At 34.5% G+C, this 21,074-nt stretch overlaps 1 protein-coding gene across 3 annotated transcripts in view; it reads left to right on the forward strand.

Moving 5' to 3' along the window:
* NFX1 (nuclear transcription factor, X-box binding 1) overlaps positions 1–20,495 on the forward strand; it is a 40,585-nt gene extending 20,090 nt beyond the window's left edge. The window contains exons 13-24 of one of the 3 annotated variants that reach the window (XM_070747062.1): positions 4,342–4,450; positions 5,442–5,561; positions 6,520–6,599; positions 7,353–7,583; positions 9,185–9,258; positions 10,192–10,293; positions 10,750–10,791; positions 12,258–12,356; positions 13,361–13,427; positions 15,500–15,645; positions 16,442–16,543; positions 17,549–20,495. In XM_070747062.1, the coding sequence (XP_070603163.1) occupies positions 4,342–4,450; positions 5,442–5,561; positions 6,520–6,599; positions 7,353–7,583; positions 9,185–9,258; positions 10,192–10,293; positions 10,750–10,791; positions 12,258–12,356; positions 13,361–13,427; positions 15,500–15,645; positions 16,442–16,543; positions 17,549–17,621 (1,245 nt within the window). In that variant the 3' untranslated portion in view covers positions 17,622–20,495. Of the gene's footprint in view, positions 1–4,341; positions 4,451–5,441; positions 5,562–6,519; positions 6,600–7,352; positions 7,584–9,184; positions 9,259–9,622; positions 9,681–10,191; positions 10,294–10,749; positions 10,792–12,257; positions 12,357–13,360; positions 13,428–15,499; positions 15,646–16,441; positions 16,544–17,548 lie in introns of those variants that run through there. The other 2 variants (XM_070747063.1, XM_070747064.1) reach the window with 2 other exon arrangements.
* Positions 20,496–21,074: the final 579 nt, after the last annotated feature.

The raw sequence follows: 21,074 nt of genomic DNA on the forward strand, positions 1-21,074 counted from the left end.
CTAGATAAATGGTCAAAGCAATGGAAACTGCAGTTTAATGTTTCCAAATGTAAAATAATGCACTTGGGGAAAAGAAATCCTCAATCTGACTATTGTATTGGCAGTTCTGTGTTAGCAAATACTTCAAAAGAAAAGGATTTAGGCGTAGTGATTTCTGACAGTCTCAAAATGGGTGAACAGTGCAGTCAGGCAGTAGGGAAAGCAAGTAGGATGCTTGGCTGCATAGCTAGAGGTATAACAAGCAGGAAGAGGGAGATTATGATCCCGCTATATAGAATGCTGGTGAGACCACATTTGGAATACTGTGTTCAGTTCTGGAGACCTCACCTACAAAAAGATATTGACAAAATTGAACGTGTCCAAAGACGGGCTACAAGAATGGTGGAAGGTCTTAAGTATAAAACGTATCAGGAAAGACTTAATGAACTCAATCTGTATAGTCTGGAGGACAGAAGGAAAAGGGGGGACATGATCGAAACATTTAAATATATTAAAGGGTTAAATAAGGTCCAGGAGGGAAGTGTTTTTAATAGGAAAGTGAACACAAGAACAAGGGGACACAATCTGAGGTTAGTTGGGGGGAAGATCAAAAGCAACATGAGAAAATATTATTTTACTGAAAGAGTAGTAGATCCTTGGAACAAACTTCCAGCAGACGTGGTAGATAAATCCACAGTAACTGAATTTAAACATGCCTGGGATAAACATATATCCATCCTAAGATAAAATACAGAAAATAGTATAAGGGCAGACTAGATGGACCATGGGGTCTTTTTCTGCCGTCAGACTTCTATGTTTCTATGTTTCTACTCACCATTGAATAAGACACTTAGTGATCCTGATATTTATAAACATAATTATTTATTAACAATAATTATTTTTTTTGTTATATACAGTATTTGCAAAAATTATTAGTTTTTGATGTATGACGTATGATGTCATCGGGCGGGAAAAACAATGGTATAGAAAAAAACGCGAAGTATTTTTAATTAATATTTTTTGAAAAACCATGGTATAGGCTATTCGCGAAGTTTGAACCCGCGAAAATTGAGGGAACACTACTGTCTGGAAGGTCTAGATTAAGAGACTGCACAATCCCAAACTGGATGGGAGAAGGGAGAATAATTCAAGGTAACCACACTCTAGAATCTTGCAGGCTATGTCCAATAGGCTACAAGGGTTTAACTTTAGTTTGGCTAGATTCTGTTCATTACATATAAACAAATAAAGGATTGGATTCAATTGGATCTCATTCTGTAGTCTTTATACTTGGACCTTACAATAACAAATGCATGTCATCAAAGGTCATTAAATCATACATTTTATGACCATTATGACATACTACCATAATGGGAAGGCTCCATTATGGCCCTATGTCAAGGACATAGCTTAGTACAGGTAGTCCTTGTTTATTGAGTGTCTTGTTCAGAAATCATTTACAACGATGGTGAAAAATAACTTTATAACTAATGCCAATGTTGATGACTTTCACAACGTCCCTCAGCCATGTGATTATCATTAGTAATATGTGTTGTCCTATGCCTAATCTGCTTTGCCCCCCCCATCCTTGATTATTATTATTATTTATTAGATTTGTATGCCGCCCCTCTCCGCAGACTCGGAGCGGCGAAAGAAGGCATTACAAGAGAGTAAGCAGACTCACAATGGGGCATACAAATTGAAAGCCACTTCATTAATGCCAACACTATGAATGCAAACAGTCTACCCCACTCTATGTCTAGTTACAGGTGATCCTTGACATAAGGCTATAATTGAACCTTCCTATTAGGTAGCATGTCATAGTGGTCATAAAATGTGTAATTTAATAGCAGTTGCCATAATAGTTGTTAAGCAAATATCGTGGTTGTTAAGCAAACCAATGGTTTACTATGGTCACAATTGTGTCCACAAATGTAAGTGTTAATTTTTGGCAAAACAATTGTAAATGTGGTCCCATGACTGGACATTGCAAACAGTCGTAATTGCAGCCATTTCTCCAAGTTCCCAAAGTTTACCTAATCATCAAAACTTCAAATACAGGTCATAAGTCCTCTTTTTGGGTTGGTCATAGCTTTGACCGGTCACTAAGCAACTGGTAATAATTTGAGGACTACCTGTAGTCTTGCAATCTTTTGCTTTCCAGTCTCTCCACTTGGAGAGTGGAGTATGGTTGGGAAAAAAATCCCAACATTTTCTATAAGTACTCTATAGAACGACGTAGTGGAATTATTTGCACACAATGGAGAGTACAGTTTGTATTAGTTTTTTTAATTTTTGTGTTTTTAAATTCCATTAAAAATTGAGTTTTTAAATTTCATTTTTAAAATGCAGAAGATATGAGACTATTTATCTTGTCAGTTTCTAACCAGCCAGTTCAGTTCTTCTGGTGAACATTCTGAAAGGTAGAGGGGTGAGAAAAAGGAAATCACAGTTGCAGTCACATGATTTCCCATTTAGTAACCACATCTCTTAGCAATGGAGTTTCTGGCCAATTGTGGTTACTAAATGAGGACTTTAGTAAATGAGGACTATCTTTAATGATAACAGGTGGTACCAAAGATGTAATCAGAAACATTTCTTGCCGGTTCCACCACCTAGAAATCCTGAACAACTTGGATCAAGGAGCATTTCTTAATGGCAGTTCTACTGTTTTGTGCGTGGGAGGAGGGATGTTACCCAGAACTTTGTAAATTTCGGTCCTACAGCCCAATTTCCTAATAAACATTCATCTATTTTATTCTTCATTATTGAGCCTTTTACCATACTCAAACATCAGCCAAGTGAATCAATTCTTTGTTTAAGTCTGTCTGCATAGCAATGGAATTTTATTTCAAAATTCCAGATAAATTCTCACAGTAGTTCATACTGATACTGAAAAATAGTCCCCTAGATTACCTCATGGTCACAGTCCAAGTATATAGGACTGGAACTATCACCATAAAATAGGGCTATCAGTTTCTAGTTCTTAAGTGATAAACAAGGCTATCACAGTGTGGTAATGATAGCATTTAGGAATTCAAGAGCATAGGTTGTTGTCATCCCATTTGGTTTCTTGCATACGTTAGTGAAGTTGATCAGAGCAATTTCAGTCTCATATCTTAGCTAAAAATACAAGTGAAATAGATGCACATCATCACTATCTTTCAGATGTGTTTTCATATGCCTGTCATTTTCTAGAAGACTGTAGCTAGAAATAATACCTTTGACATTTGAGATCAACTGATTGTTTCAGTCTGAATCAAGGGAAGACATATAATATTGGTCTTCTCGCTGCCTCTTTCTCATGGGGAAAGATATACAAAAGCATTCGTATCTTCTTTAAACATAGCCTTAGTTCTCTTAATTGTTTTAATCAGCTTGGGGTGGGGGGGCAGTGATAAGGTAAACATATGGCAGCAATAATTACACCAGACTTGGGCCATATGCTTCACATTCACAAACTGAAAAAAAGCCAAGTCAACAAGGTTTATGGTTGCCATAGTTAGATTATGTTCTGCCTCAGATTAAATTCCAAGTTAAGACAAATTTGGGTGATTATCAATAAAAAATGTTACAAACTTCTCACAGGAAACCATTAACTGCTTTGTTCTCTTTCTCCAGCATTTTGGAATTGAAAGTGCCACACAGTACAGAAATGCAGTTCTGGCCTATTTATATAATGGCTTGGAGATGCATAAGTAAACACTTTTCATATACTAAAACAGGATATTGCCCCAAATTAGGCTTAATCCACAATTTGTCTGACCCTCCTGACGATTTCTTCCATAATCCATCCTTTGTTGTAATGGTCAGTATTAAGATTAATAAACTGAAAATTAGTCTGTGCAAGATCATTTTGTGACTGTTCTTGAGAGTTTACTCCCATTGAAAATCTAATTCAGGCTCTGGCAATCCTTACCAATCTAAGGGAATCTGTAGGATTTTCTGTGTACATCTCTTTGCGCATGTATTAAAACATCCTTACATCCATTGTTGCACAGTTTACATCTTCTGATACAAAGGACATGGTAGCTAAAGAAGGCTTCCTCAAAATGTTGAAGGTTCTATGTAAAAGCTTTCCAGCACTTCCTTTTTTTCCTTTCGATACTGGGTAAAATAATGTGCTTGTACTGCTAGAAATTTATTTTGAAAGGATAAAAAAATCTTAGCATATTATTCCAAATTTTCATTATAAAATACTACTTTTTAAATATCATTATTGGGAGAAGACAGGTATATGCCAATGCTTTTGATGGGATATTGATTTGGCATTTCTGTGCTCAGTGAAGACTGCTAATCATTTGTCATTTTTTAGTTCCAGATCATGTTTTTTCTTAAAACGATTTGTTTTTGTTTTTTTAGGATAAGGAACACAAATGCTCTTTGATCTGTGGACGTAAACTGAATTGTGGTATCCACAGATGTGAGGAACCTTGTCACCGTGGCAATTGTCAAAAGTGTTGGCAGACCAGTAAGCATTCATCATGATTGTCTGTAGTTTGTCAGTATATAATGTTTTGCTTACAATAATATGCTTTTGATGATTCAATACTTTATGCGTAATCTAATGAAGTTTATTGACTAAGCCCTGTGGCATTTGCTTTAGACATCTATTTATGTTAGGTGCCTACTATTTATGTCTGTTTCAATGGGAATTTTCTTGTTGAATGCACTGTCCTCCCCCTGTTTAGATTACAGTCTTGCTCACTGTTATACGTATAAAAATATCTTAAGGAAGTCCAAATGGCATTTATAGCAAAGCCTTATCAGAATTCAGACTGTTTTAATAATGGTTGATTGCAAGACTACTCTTTTTGGGCATAATGCTTGAGTTGTTACTGAGTGTATTACTGCATGTGTTCATGATTCCTAATTATCTAAATCCATTTCAACTTGTTGGTCTTAGATTTGACAATCTGAACAATGTGGGGGAGGAGCAAGGAGTAGGGTAGAACTACTTTTGCACTAGAATGCTTTCCAAAGCATCTTTTGGATGCCACGTAGCAATAGCAATAGCACTTAGAATTGTATATTGCTTCACAGTGCTTTACAGCCCTCTCTAAGCGGTTTACAAAGTCAGCCTATTGTCTCCACAATCTTGCTAGTTATTTTACCAACCTCAGAAGGAAGGAAGATTGAGTCAACCTTGAGCCAGTCAGGATTGCACTCCTGGCAATGGGGAGAGTTAGCCTGCAATATTGTTTTCTAACCACTGCACAATCACGGCACCATATCAGAGTCAATGGGAAAGCCAGATTCACTTAATAATCGGCTTACTAATTTAACAACTTCATCAATTCAATTAACAACTGTTGCAAAAATGTCATAAAATGGGTGAAAAGTCGTTTTACTAATGTCTCACTTAACAACAGAAATTTTGGGCTAAATTGTCAAGGACTATCTGTATTGCATATCCCTATTAATATTGAGAAGTAATTTATTTTACCTTTATTTTCCCCTAGGTTTTGAGGAATTAACTTGTTATTGTGGTGGATCAGTGATTTATCCCCCAGTACCTTGTGGTACTCGACCACCAGAATGTAAAAATTCATGTACCAGGCCTCATGAATGTGATCATCCAGGTAAAGCATAAATTTAAACTGTTTTTTATTTGCTAAAGGTACAAAACATTTTAATATGTGTGGTGTAGGGGGAAAATAATGTGGTTAGATGATTTCAGAAATATTAGAATGACATTCTAGGCTTAGTACTATTGCATTGAAATCACAGTCTATATAACTAGTGATGCCATTCTACTAGTAGAAAGCTTTATTACCGTTTAAGCCCCATTTTCATCTATATGTGAATTATATCCAGTAGTTTAATTTCAGCTGCACAAATCTTATCACAGGTTATTGAACGAACGATTGTACAATTCAGTTCAACTTGATTATGGTAGATATGGTAGACATTGCGTTAGATGTTTTACTAGAACAATTGCTGATAGAAAAGTGGAAGTGCCTTTTCCAACTAATATATTCTGGAGAAGCCACAGAGCATGTTCTAATTTAAAACAATGCTACAATTTCCAGTAGAGAAATTAAGCCTGTTCTGAAATCCCATCTTAGATTTTGTTTATTAATAAAGGGATAATATCCTTTGCTGTTTGGATCAAGATCAAGTGTGACAGGTTGTTTTCAGTTTTGTTTTGTTTTTAGAATACAGATGGCTTTGAGTATTTTTATTTTTCCGTAATACCTGACAAATAATATGTACATTATGACTAATTTGTTACAATTAACATTTGGATACCTGGACATGTTTGTTTAGCTTTATAAAAGTTATTGTAAAGGATTTCTGAATATTTTTCAAATGTTAGAATGGTTGCTGCCTTAACTAAAAAAGAAACACAGTTTGGATGGGATAGCCACCATACTTTCATGAAGTTTTTTTAAACAGTAAATTAAAAGATAAAATTGGTTTACACTCAATCTTCAATAGTACAACATGGAAATATAATGCTGAAATAACATACTAAAATGCATTAGGTGTTATTGGAGAGCATTCCTATGTTTATTTTTCCTTTTTCTGTATATATAGTATATCATTCCTGCCATAGTGAAGAGAAATGTCCTCCATGTACATACCTTGTTCAGAAATGGTGTATGGGAAGGCATGAAGTAAGTAAATATTGTATTTTACCTTTGTTAGGGATAAATTTTATTATTTGTTCTTTTTTTTCTAATATATGTCTCATGATATGGGGAGAAAAGTTTCAGGCAAGTTTTTCAATCCTAATTTCTTCCTGAAAATTGTACAATTTGTAAAACTTCATTGTTTTGTAAAGTTAAGTAATGATGAAAGTAAAATATTTCATACTTAATTTTGAGAGGAGCTCAAAATAAATGTCAGGTGTAAACAATCAAAAACCCATTTGAATGTGTTTAATTGGCTGTACAATTAAAACTTAATCTAAAATAGTCTCAATTGTAAATGAAACCACAGCTACCAATATGATAAAATTTCACTTTCACCAAACAGCATTGTCCTACTTTTGGTCTTGAAGTACACAATAACAAGTTTAAATTGTTGGGTGAACAATTCTGTGCACAGCTCTGCACAAATGTTTTTATATAGATTTATTCTATTGTTGTCTTTCCTTTAATAAAACCAAAAATAATAAAGGAAAAGAAAAAAATAGATGAGTTTATCTGGCTGCAGATACCTCACTATGAAGAAGAAACCTGAAATTTCAAGTAATTGATGAACCGATTCAGCACTCTTGATTTGGGTATACTGTATATGCTTCCAGTAGACTGCCAGAGAGATTGCAGTCAATGGTATATATTTCCATATTTTAAAAAGGAGAATGTTAACTACTTCCTTTCTAACATAGATGGCATACATCTCTGCTTTTTTTCTTCCTAATTCAGTTACGGAGCAATATTCCTTGTTACCTCACTGATATTTCTTGTGGTCTTTCCTGTGATCGAATGTTAAAATGTGGAATGCACAAATGTAAAAGGATTTGTCACAAGGGGGAGTGCCTCATAGATGAAGAGTGCAGACAGCCATGCACTATTCTTAGACTTCACTGTAATCATCCATGTATGTCTCCATGCCATCCATCTTTACCTTGCCCTACAACATCTTGCCGTTCAAAGGTAGGTGGCTGTGACAATTCATTACACCTCTCGAGCAAGCCCAGATGCCACTTCAGCAAATAGGCTAAACATAGTATTTCTAATAAATACTGCTTTGTTACATTTTGGATGAAATATTTGTTATGTGAATTTCTAGGTTTCAAATTATATTGTTTATTTAACTAAAAATGCTATACTAATTGCCCAAATCTCTGAAGTTTTTCTTTCATCCTAAGATTGATGATTGATCCTGGCCAAATGATCTAAAATAACTTAATGAACGTTGACATCCAAGCTAACTAGACCACCTTTTCCATAGTTAATTTACTTTATATCCTGTCAGATCAGATTTTTGTGGGTGTCAAAGTAAGGAGCGGTGATAAAAAATGCCAATTACTAAACCTGGCTTGACAGCATTTTCAAACAGGACCTGGAGGGTTTTTACCTTTTTCAACCTGATTGAATGGGTAGAGGAAGACGTGAGAATATGTACCCATAAATAACCCAACTCACAGTTTTATAAGGACTTAAAAATGACAGCTGGCATCCGAAAGTAATAGGAGTCTATCATGACGTACAGTGTACTCATACCCCAAAATACCTACGCTGTAGTATTTTGTGCTACCAATAGCTTCTAAATACTTTTTAAAAGCAACCCCGCAGAAAGCTTGTTATATTAATTTAGGTGGGAAGTGATCAAGGCACTCATGTTTTATAATCAGTACAGACATGTCTGCAAGTGGCACTCAAGATATTAATTAATTAATTAATTAATTAATTAATTAATTGGGTTTATATGCTGCCTCACTCCCAGAGGACTCTGGGCAGCATACAACCAAATACAAAGACATAAATAACCCTTAAATATAAAAATATAACCATACAAAAATCCTGGCCACAACAATCACCTGCTGATTGAATATGACCTATGAATTGGGGGAAGACTCAATTGCAAACTACCTCTGAATGGGGCAATCAAAGATGATCTTCCCCTGGAATTTGTATTTCTATTGCAATGAGATATATTTATCTGTTTGGTTTCATTGCTTTTACTGTTGTAAGCTGCCCAGAATCACCTCACAGCAAGCAAATTTCATAAATGAAATTAAAATAAATATCCACAACCACCACAAGGATCCTCTGTATTTAAGGGATTAATACACTAATGGCTTCTGGGCCCATAATCAGTAGCTCTACTATAGAACCTGTTTGGCCTGGGGCCATGATGTAAAGTTGGGTATTACCACAGTATTCCTGAGAGCTAAACCCTTGCTTTGGCTTTCCTCAGTGGTTTCATGTAGGTGTAAAAAGAAGAGGAGAGTAGAGAAGCACTCTCCAAAGCACAGGTCTCTGGACATATCTCCCCCAACACTTTTGGTAATGCAGTTTGTTGAGTCTTTGTCATTGCAAAATTATTAAGATGCATAATATCTCATAGATTTTACCTTAAAACTCCTCTAGTCTGTTCAATTTAAATTTTAGCAAATAATCAGAATTATTTAGTGACTTGAAATTAACAAGAGTCCATTTCACTCCAGTAAGTAAATGTGTCCTCTGTCACTGCTTATCAATTACAATATTATATTTCTGTGATACTAATTACTGTTTTCCTGGTTTTATAGGTTGAGCTTCAGTGTGAGTGTGGAAGAAAGAAAGAGTCTATGATTTGCTCAGAAGCAGCAAGTACTTATCAAAGGTCTGTTAAGGCAATGACCCACATTTTTATTACACAAAAGTAGAAGAATTAAAAAAAATATTGTGTAGCTTTGATTTCATTTCCTTCTGAATGTATTCATACAATATCAATTAATCTAGCTGTCATGGACAGTTCTCCTGCTCAATTTTACTCCCTTGGTTCATATTGAACATGTCTATAATGAGTTTCCTCGCTCCAAATTGGATGGCTGTGTAATATATACTGCATGCACATGCACATCTCCTGGGAGATATTTAATATTCAGCAGGCTGGTGTTTCTATTGCCAGATATAATTTTGGCTCTGTATGAAGTTGCTAATACTTAATACTTTATATTATTTATTCTCTATATAATATTCTGTAGACAGTCTTACGGAAGTAGAATTCCCATTACTCATTTCTTATAAGCGGGGGGAAGAGGGAGCACAGGTGAGAGAATAAATTAATTCTACTGATGTTCAGCAGACCTATAACTAGGGACTCGGTCTGGATTAACTGAGACCCTGCCAGAAAACCTCTCTTGTATATGAGGTTAATTGCAAAGTTTGAAAAGTTGACTAAATATAAATGTAATAATTAAATTACAATTTCAGGGCGGGGAATTAAATTCGGATATTCTTGAAATCTAATACTAAAACCTGTTAAGTAATATAATAGTGTAGTTAATATCACGAGTGTTTGTACTAGATACCTGTTTAAGTGTTCAGGTTGTAGAATTGATGCCAAAGTTGCATTCACAGGCTATATTATTTCACTGCCTCTGATTAATGCAATAATTCAGTCCAAAATGTCAAAGGTTTGTGAAATTACAGTATACATTCTGACTTTCTCCTTAGTACACATACATAAATTTCTGTAGTTTCTTTTAAATAACTATATATGTTTCATAAAATATTCTCTTCATTTCTTTATTTTTATTTTTATTTTTTGCAGAATAGCTGCAATATCGATTGCCTCTAAGTTAACAGATCCACAACTTGGAGATTCAGTAGAGATAAGTAGATTGATTACCAAAAAAGAAATGAAACAAACCAGGTACTAAATTATGAATCAGTGGAGGAAGAATTTTTAAATTCAGCTAGAGTTTGCCTTTTATGTTGTTTGTGAGATTATATATTAGTTACATTTTAGTTGATGGATGCAATTTATTGATATGTTTTTTACTGATTTTGTTTCATTATGTAAAATTGAAATTGTTATACCACCTTAATATTTGAAACGGAAAGATAGACCTTTAATAAAGTAATTAAATCAAATGTGATTCTTAAATAGCAGTTTTGGCTTGGAGGCATGCCTGCAGAATTTATTGTGTAATATTCCAGTCTGTTTAATCCATTATTGTTGCTAACCTGAGATTATCAATTGCATTTCTGTCTGGCACAGTGTTATGCCAGACAAGATAAATTTAAGTTCCTGTTCTGTGAAATATTCTTTCTTTGTGCATAAATGCAATAGCATTTTCAAATAAACATTTATTATATGTTCATTTAGGTTGCAGTGTGATGAAGAATGCTTGGCTCTTGAAAGAAACAGGTAGGTAAATTGCTTTATTGATTTTAATGCAGTAAACAATATGTGAAGTATTACCTGGTATGTGTGGCTGAGACCTGGCTGAGCCCGGAGGGAGGAGTTCCTCTCTCGGAAATATGCCCAGCTGTGTTTCAGGTATGGCACCAGCCACAACCCCAGGGAGGGGGGGGGAGGAGTGGCTATTATAGCCAAGGAGACTTTTGGCCTATGCAGACTCGCTGCTCCTGAGATTGCGGGTTGTGAGTCCCTCTTTGTGAAGTTGGACCTAGAGGTTCAGGTGGACTTGTTGCTCATGTACCTGCCTCCCAGCTGGGTGTCAACGGGCTGATGATACCCAGTTGTACATCTCCACCCTGTGCCCAGTCGGCAAAACAGTGGAAGTGATGTGCCAGTGCCTGGAGGCTGTTGGGGTCTGGATGGGTGTCAACAGGCTCAAATTCAACCCTGACAAGACGGAGTGGCTGTGGGTTTTTGCCTCCCAAGGACAATTCCATCTGTCCGTCCATTACCCTGGGGAGGGGGGGGAATTATTGACCCCCTCGGAGAGGGTCCGCAACTTGGGCGTCCTCCTCAATCCACAGCTAACTTTAGAACACCATCTTTCGGCTGTGGTGAGGAGGGCGTTTGCTCATGTTCACCTGGTGCACCAGTTGCGGTCCTATCTGGACCGGGAGTCACTGCTCACAGTCACTCATGCCCTCATCACCTCAAGTTTCGACTACTGCAACGCTCTCTACATGGGGCTACCTCTGAAGTGTTCCCAGATATGCCCATGTTTCATCAACACTCCGCGGCCTGCACTGGTTGTCGATTAGTTTCCGGACACAATTCAAAGTATTGGTAATGACCTATAAAGCCCTACATGGCATCGGACCAGAATACCTACAGGACTGCCTTCTGCCGCACGAATCCCAGCGGCCGATTAGGTCCCACAAAGTTGGCCTTCTCTGGGTCTCGTCGACTAAACAATGTCATCTGGCGGGACCCAGGGGAAGAGCCTTCTCTGTGGTGGCCCCGGCCCATTAGAATCAACTCACTCCGGAAATTCGAACTGCCCCCACCCTCCTCGCCTTCCGCAAGACTCTGAAGACCTATCTATGTCACCAGGCATGGGGTAATTGATGTATCCCCTTTTTGGCTAGTAAGATTTCTGTGTGGTTATGATTGGGTAGTATTGACTGTTTTTAAATGATAGTGGGTTTTTTAGCTATAGTTTTAATCATTGGATTTGTACTGCATTTTTAATTGTGGTTGTGAGCCGCCCCGAGTCTTCGGAGAGGGGCCACATCCAAATCTAATAAATAATAATAATAATAATAATAATAATAATTATTATTATTATTATTATTAGTAGTAGTAGTAGTAGTAGTAGTATATGACTGGAAGGAAATAGATAATCTCTTACAGTAAATTAAACATTGGGATTTGACTATTAGACTGAATAACATTAAATATTTATTTATTACTAGACGGTTTGCTGAGGCTCTTCACATAGACGACAATTCTGATCCATTCAATGTTCGTGTCTCTGCACCCAAGTTCAGTGATGTGTTGAAAGAGGATGGAAGGTATGCATCCCTATGTTTCCTGTGTCACATAATTTTCTCACATAATCAAGCATTCTGTTGACCTTTGTGAAGGTATTAAACTCTGACAATTGTTTGAATTGCTTTGCTACTGAGGATTTTTTTAAAAAAATTGCCCTAACCCTTCTCCCTTGACCTGATTCAGAAATTCTTTGAACGTTTTTCTAATAAAGATTCTATTGAAGTTGAAGGAATTTTCAGAGTCAGAGTTATATATGATGACCAACGGTAAGAGATAGGTTTTCCTGTTGCATGGAAAATCATGGCTGAGGGACATTTGGATAATGCAATTTGGAATTTTTCTGTACTTTGCTGTTTTTCTTTTTTACTTGCTTTCCTTTCTTTCAGTTCTCTTCCAGTATCTAAATTTAGTCTGATGGAAATATATCTACTTCTTATTTCCTATTTCAGGCTAGACAGAAAGAGATCAAATATTTATCTATTTGTTTGTTTATATTTCCTATTTCTAACTGGCTATGTAAATACTTCTATTGCCATTTGTATTGTTACTACTAGTCTATTTATGATTCATAGAACATGTATTTAAATCTACAATTCTGCTTTGAGAAATAATTTGGCCTGTAGTCAGAAAAAGTCTGCTGGGTGCTATTGCTGTTATGTCTTTTCAGTGTTAAACTATACACCACTGTCTCCTACAAGTCCTGCTGTGTTGGCCTCATTGTGGTACAGGTACTTTGTTTAGCTACCACAATTGGGACCAGTTGTTAAGCAAAGTCTATAGGTGAAACTGCAACTAAGTCTTCATCTTACAGACTTACAAAATATATGTAATTATAATCTCAGAGTTTAAAAAACAGAATTAATTTTCTTTTCTAAGAAACAAAATGAAATTTATGGGAAATCAGAAACCTTTGAGGATATACCCAGTTTGTGCTTTGGGGGGGAAGCTTAAGATAGGTTGAAAGAACAATCCTTAGTTACAGAAGTGTTGTTCTTGTCCTAATTATTATTTCTTTCTGCTGCAGAAAAGATTTAAAGTTTGTCAGTGAAGTTGAGAAAGAAATGAAAGCTCTTATAGAAGCAGTCAATAAGGTTGGTGATATAGAAAATGTATTCATTTCCAAATACATAAAGTCTTAAACCTTCTATCAAAATCAATATAGTAATATAGGCAGAAAGCAGTTAAATCCAGTGCTAAACAAAATTAAATACACTGTCATAATCTAAACCATTTTTGAAAGATTGGAATGGCAGTTGCACAAATGGCATCCTGTGAGCTGGAAAATTTTTCATCATTTGGCTTTATTTAATATTTGGCAATAGTTAGATGAAAGTAAATTAAATGTTTACAGCAAGGTATGTTAAAAAGACAAGAGAAAAATATAATAAACATATCCTATTGTATGGATAAAGATGCTCCTGTAAAGTTGTAGTATCGAATGTGCTGTCTAATTTTGTTGGTAGTAGCCCACCATATTTAGCCAATCTCTGCATTTAACAAATAATTAAAAATTATCTTAAAATAATCTTGGCAGACAGCAGGAAGTGCTGCAACTAAGACAACTGTCCTAAAAGAGATACAGAAGGAACAGAGATAGAAAAAGAGTTGCAGGAGGCATCCTGCCTAATTCTCTAGAAAATATTGAGAAAATTTGGTCATTAGGGAACAATCTCTCTATTTGCTCTTTTCAGTATGTAGAAGCATAGAAGAGTAGGAAGAGAATTGAGTGATAGTGTCACCAAATTAAAATATTAAACCTATGAAGAGGGACCTTCAGAAAGAGCATGAAAAATAAAGTGCCAGAATGAAGAATAAATGTTTGTTTTTGTGATTTGGGCAATTTTCCCCCCCACATTTTTAAAGCTGCTGCTTCTTTTTTAGAGGTATTTTATAATTTTTATCTCAAGATTGCTGCCTCAAAAATACTGTAACATGAAGCTCTATATATTTTACAGTTTTTCATAACTTTTTTGCTGCTTGAACTAACATTTAAAATTATGGTTTGAGTACAATTTCTAGATTAAGCAATAGGGTTTCTATTTGAAATCATTAACTATTATATTAATAGATAATCAATCAAAAATGGAGTATCTAATTTTAAATTCTAAATCTGATTCCATTGAGACTGCAAGTCTTGCCTTTTTCTAGATCAGGAATAACATGAATCAAGAATCTCAATAAACTGTCAGTCTGGTGATTATTAGACTATGGTGATTATCCAGGCACCTGCCAATAGAAAGGAAGTTATAATTATGTCAAATCAAACAATCAAAGAAATAAATCAGATGAAACCAGTAAAAAATGATTTCAATCATTCCATTCTAGTAGATGTGCTCTTTGTCACAACTACCCATGACAGAATTATTCCATATATAAAAATCACATTTAATCACTATTCATTTGGAATAGTTTCCAGCTCCTTAGTTTATTTCAAAATCTTTGGAACTTCCAGGAGGAAAATTCCCTCACAATAAAGAAGGATGTTATATCATAATAATAGCAAGTAAAGATTTGTGTTTTATATTCCTTCAGAATATAAAATTCAGATGCGCCAGATGTCATTCAATGTTGACATAAGCAGCTGAGGAGGAATATAGATGCTGAATAATAAAATGTATAATAATTGTCTTATGTGTTCAGAGATATGGAACTGGAGGACAAACAGATAAAGTAGAATTAATGTATCAAAACTTAGAACCAGTTAATATGCAAAGACCACCACAAAAATGTTCATTATTGGGAGTGAGATTGCCCTTAAAATAAAAGGCTTGAATCCTCCTGATTTCAGGTTTTTTTGTATAAAAGTGGTATCATCTTTCTTAATTTCAGTTCAGAAGGAAGGAGGTGTTTGTGTGAAATAGCAACCAGCAATGTTTTTCACATTTAAGTATAGGCTTTTATTTCAGCTCTGTTCAATTATAAAATTGTTTATTGTAAGAATAAACAGAGTTGCATAAAAGGTATATAAATGGATAAAATGGATATAATACAACTTTAAAAAATCTTTCGAGGCTCCATCACAGTGTTTTTTTGTTCATTAAATATACCAAGGAATTGGCTACACTTAAAATCATTGCCCAATTTTCCATGCATAAATCAAACATAGATGGTATGTCTCAGTCTTCTCCAAACTTAATCAAAATATTCTGTCTCTCCAATGCAGAGCAAGCACACAAAGAAGAGTCATTGTTTTCCACCCATGAACCGAGAACACCGTAGAATCATCCACGAACTTGCTCAGGTTTACGGCATTGAGAGTGTGAGCTATGATAACGAACCAAAGCGCAATGTTGTTATCAGTGCGGTGAAGTATGTTGTTCTGTTTTCTTGTTACAAATGGCAAATTTACCATCTTCCAATAAATTATATAATTTTTATGTCCTTTATTTGAACCAATTTGATGTTACATTGATATTGTCCAAACATTTTAAGCATTCTTTGTGTGCCAGGAATTTTAATATATTTGTGTTTAGGAAAGATGTATTCCCATTGATTAAAACATAATTTGAAACAAAATAATAACCCACATAAATATCATGAGTTACATAGGCTCATTTCCCCGGGTCTCTCTAGTCCAAAGATGTCAGGGTTTTTAAAAGAAAAGCCTGTTTATATACTTCAGCATATATGATGTTTGTTGCTAATATTTCTATATAGCATGAGTGCATTTTTTAATTCTAACCAAATGGGGTGATTTAGTGAAAGCTTTAATCTAACCAGAAAATCTATTTACCCCAGAAAGCTTTTATAAAAATACTTATCCCATATCTAAAAAATTCCTGTTTTTCAAAATTGGAGTTGCAGTAATGCAGTAAGAAGAATAGTCTAAGCCATCATACACCAAACTCTTTAATAGTAAGAGTTTCATTTTTGTAGAGAAGAGAGACATTGCGATTCAGTAGTTAGGACACTGCATCTTAAACCATTAAAAGTTTATAGCTTGGGAGTTCAAGACCCCAGTGCTGCAAGACGGAATGAGCTCCCATAATTTGTCCCAGCTCCTGCCAACCTATCAGTTCGAAAGCATGCAAATGGTAGTAGATGAATGGATACAGTATATAAGCATGCAGGAAAGTAACAATGTTCCTGGGTTTTTTATTTGTAGAGGGAAATCAGTTTGCCCAACAGTTACTCTGACATCACTACTTACGAAGGAGAAGCAGACCAAGCCTCCCCCACCTATTCCTCATCACAAACAATCAGAAAAGTAAGGATAATTTCCTTTAAATACCTGGATTGATTTAATATATTTTTATGGATAGTTTGTTTGAGATTAGCATAAATGTATTTATCAATAACTTGCCTAATAGGTATCCATACCAATAAGAAAGAAAAGATATGACTATGATGTTAGTGTAAAAAGTATTTTTGTCACAGATCGTTTTCTCATCAATCATTTGAGACTAAATTTGAAACTTTATTATAGCCAAGCCAACATGGAAGATAAAAAGACAAGTTTGAACCAGAAGATGAAAATTAAGAGTCAGGTTCTAGCTTGTATTTTCATCATAAGAATTTTCATCAAAAGAAATAATTCCTACATAATCTTTGGCAATTTAGAATGTCAAAGCATATTGCATTTTCATTGTTATTGTGGTTATCATTTAGATTTGTATAATATATAAATGGAAAGGCTTCAGAATTCTCACAATTAATTAAAAGGCAATCCTTAGAAAGTTGGAAGGAACTACTTCGCAAAGCAAAAAACTTGAAGAAGATTCATTGTGGTGTCTACTTTTCACCTTATATTTATTTTGATCAGATACTTCTGTAACACAAAGGATGGCTTTCCTTCTTTTCTGGATGCCACCTAAAGAAGAGGTGAATCAGTGATGATGGAGGGGATAAATGGTGGAACAGAAGGAATAATACAAAGGAAATAGCTACATGAATGAATGAGAACAAAAGAAGTGGATATTGTAGCAAGTATAGATAGGATATAAAGATTCAGAGAGCTGATGATCTCTCTGGAAACATACTTGTAGAGTAGTGTCTTTTTTTGAAGCCTCCTTGTTTGTAGAACAGTTAGCTAAGTCATATAGGACCATGGATCTTCCTTCTCAGTGTAGTTTAATTTTGCCAAACAAATGAACGTTTTGTTGCATAAGTCAAGTATATACAAGACATTCCTTTAAGGGAAAGTCATTGACACTATTTTTCCCACCCACAAAGTTTTTACTAAATTCTTTTAATCTTTTGCTTTAACTTTCAGGCCTGGAAATAGCAGCACAGAGAGACGGTTCAAAGAAGAGACAGTTATTGACTATTTTGATGTACAAGACTGATGAGATTAACATGTAATTACACTGTTGAAAATTGGAAGTGAAACTACAAATGTGTTCAGGATAATTTTTGTCAGAATATATTGTTTTATATATTTGAAGTTCATCATGTAAACAGCAGAGGAAAAGAAATGATTCATCATTTTTAAGTAAGGCAAGATAGAATATTATAACCATTTGTAATTGAATAATTTAAATGGGATCTGATCACAATTTTATATATATATATGCATCTACAATCAGCTTCTTCTGTAAACCATTGAACAGTTAATCAGAGGTATGTAAAGAATTCATGGTACAGCACAGAATCTCTCATCTATGTTGTATATGGATCTCAAGGATCAGGAGTAGTACCAGCAAGCATGACCTATTCTACCTCTCTTGAAGGCATAAATATCTGAGGGAAAAACTTTTAAAAAGAACTTGGATTAAAAAAAAATTCAGCAGAAACCTAACAGTGATTATTAATAAAGTATAGGTGAAAATTCTGATTATATTTGTAAACTTAGATGAACTGCTAAAAAACTAAAGTTAAAATAATAACATACACAAAATAGTCCCATAAGAGTTTCAGATTCATGCTGTTAGTAACAATAGAATTGATGATCAAGAAAATGGCACAATTTGTTTCTAAACTTGAGTGGCCTTTTTCATCACTCTTTCTTTTAAATGCAAGATCCTTTCACATTGTGACTATACAATAAGAAATTAATTTGTGGCTCTTCTAATTTGACTACACAATAATTCCTAGCAGCCTAAGGCAGCATAGTCAGTAGTAAAGGAAGTACTGGAGTGCCATAGATTTTCTATCCCTTGTATGGTTGGGAGAATATTCATTTTGTAAATTTATACATTTGGGGTGAGAATTTTCTTTTTTTCAGTTAATAGTAGCATATATGATTATTTTTGACTATGGTGATAATGCTACTTTGTTTAAATTACCGTAATAATTCTTAACACATAAAGAAATTATGGGCAATTATGATTGGAATGGTGGTGGAAGATTGTCGATGGCATTCTGTTTCAGGAGGGTTTCAATTTCCTTAATATCTTCCTTTTGTTTAATCTTCCCTGTGCGAGAAACTTCTGATATCAAAAGTCTGTTATCAGGCTGCCACCATAGTGTGGAAAAATATTATATGAAAGATAAGTTAGTTACCTTGATTTTATAAATTGGTAGCCTGTTTCCTACAAAATGTCTGTGACATATTATTTCATGTAGGATATCCTGACCTTTTCTGGATTTTAGCTTTTGCTCATTAATACTTTGCAAATATTAATTTCTGGTTTATTTTTCAATGAGGATTTATTTATTTATTCAGCATAAGGCATTCAAAGGGAAAATAACAAGCATTTTTATGGTTTGAAAACTAACATGAGACATAGTCATATCTGAAATGTAGGAATATGTTTGAATTTAATTCAAGAGAGGAAGTAAATAATATGACATGTATTTATTATCATTATGGCATGCATCTATTATTGCTAAATCTTGTTACTTCCTTTTCATATACAAATAGCCCATGATGAACAAAATAGCATTCTCATAGATATTAATAACTAAAGGAATGACAGAACATTATTGTTATGTAGAAACCTATTGACAGCATAACTAAAAATTGAGCATTTTTCTGTTTCCAAATACCCAAAACATGTTCCAATCCATTTCACTACCAATATACTGAAGTAGTGCTAGCATCACTCCCGTGCACTATAGGGGATTATGTATACATGTTTTTGTGTCTGCAAAAAGTATAGATCAGAAGTGTCAAATTGGCTGCTCATGGGCCATGCCCAATCCAGTTCTGTCAAGGCAAAAACCATCGTGTTATATCATGTGAAGGCTATGTGACATGGCAAGATTGACAAATGGTATAGACAGACTATATTCAATTTGTTGATGAATTGTCATATTTGCTAGAGAGCTTATAGGCATAAGCAGAAAGGCTGCTAGGTATGTGTCAACTTTGAATAAAACTAAAGAAGAATGTACACTAGATCAATTGGAATGTATGTAAATGTGGAAACCCGGTGCTTATCAAGTAAACTACAATATAAACCAATTGTATCTTTACAGAGGAAGGATGTAGATGCGCATTTCTAATCATTGCTTGTTCTAGACAGAATTGTTTATCTGCATAAATTGATAGGCACAGGGTATTAACTTAAAAGCAATATTTCTGTATGTGAACTTGTTATAAGAAGTCACATATACAGAAACCATTTATTCATTTTAAATGCTTTGCACTTTTTATTTATGTGATGTGGTTTTAAAGTGATTGATCCTGCTGTTGCTTGGTGAAAAAGTGCCATTTGAATATTAAGGGGTTAAACAGGTATTTATTTTTAGTGGTTTGGCTAAATTGTGATATTTTCATGAAGAGTTGACCTCTCAGTTTTTTAAATTATACTTTTCATTGATTCATTTCTCATTTAGTTTGTGCAATTATGATAACTGAGAGGGAGAATTCTTTACAAGTTTTTGCACACTGTTCTTTCCTAAAATTATGGATGGTGCAACTAAGTTTATATATGCAAATAGTGCAGATAACATTCAAGAATGTGGCTTAGTAATATACACACAGACACACACACATATATATATTCAGAACTGCTCAGATTATTTAATGCTCTGTGTGCTTTGACTTCTGTATAATCTTAATGTGAAAATTACAATGGAAATTATTCTTTATGCCATTTCATATAATATAAATGATGAAGAAAAAATACCAATATACAATTGATTTTTAATACATTATTTCAGTCTTTACATTCACAAATGTGCACATTCTGCTTGCTTTCAATTTCAGTGGTGTAATAAATGGCTGACTTTATAAATCTGAAATAGAAGTCTGTAATAAAATACAAACTTTTCAATTGACTTTTTTTTTTAATCTATCTTAAAATTCTTGAGAATTGTATAAAAATGAAGACTGCTAAAATGCTGGACATTGGCCGCCAACCTTTTCGGCAGGTTTTTCCACAGACCAGGTGTGTGGGTTTCAGGTGCTGCCTGATTCCTGGGGATGGGACTTTACGTATTTGCATGGCCCAGTACAGGCCGATGCCAGTTCATGGACGGTGGATTAGGGACCTTTACTATTGTGACATTCACTGTCTTTATAAACTTTAAAGTGAATATCATATCATCAAATCCAATTAAATAAATAAATAAATCTTAAACTAAATCAGGCATGTTAATTGTTTCTTTTTCTAATATTTTACAAACATTAGAATATTGTCTTTACAAAGACAAATGCTAAGAGCACAATTCAACAAAAATCATAAATTTCAATATGTAGCTGAGGAAGAATCATTCAATTTCAAATACACTGTAATCCTCTAATTTCAATTCAGGAGTGACTTTTGCAGGTTCCTGGGACTTAATCTTTTTCTGTCTATCTGCTATCTTCTTTTTAATACCTTCTTGAATATAAAATGTTTCTTTGAATCCTT

Source organism: Erythrolamprus reginae, chromosome 3 (genome assembly GCF_031021105.1).
Source record: "Erythrolamprus reginae isolate rEryReg1 chromosome 3, rEryReg1.hap1, whole genome shotgun sequence".
NCBI lineage: Eukaryota > Metazoa > Chordata > Lepidosauria > Squamata > Dipsadidae > Erythrolamprus > Erythrolamprus reginae.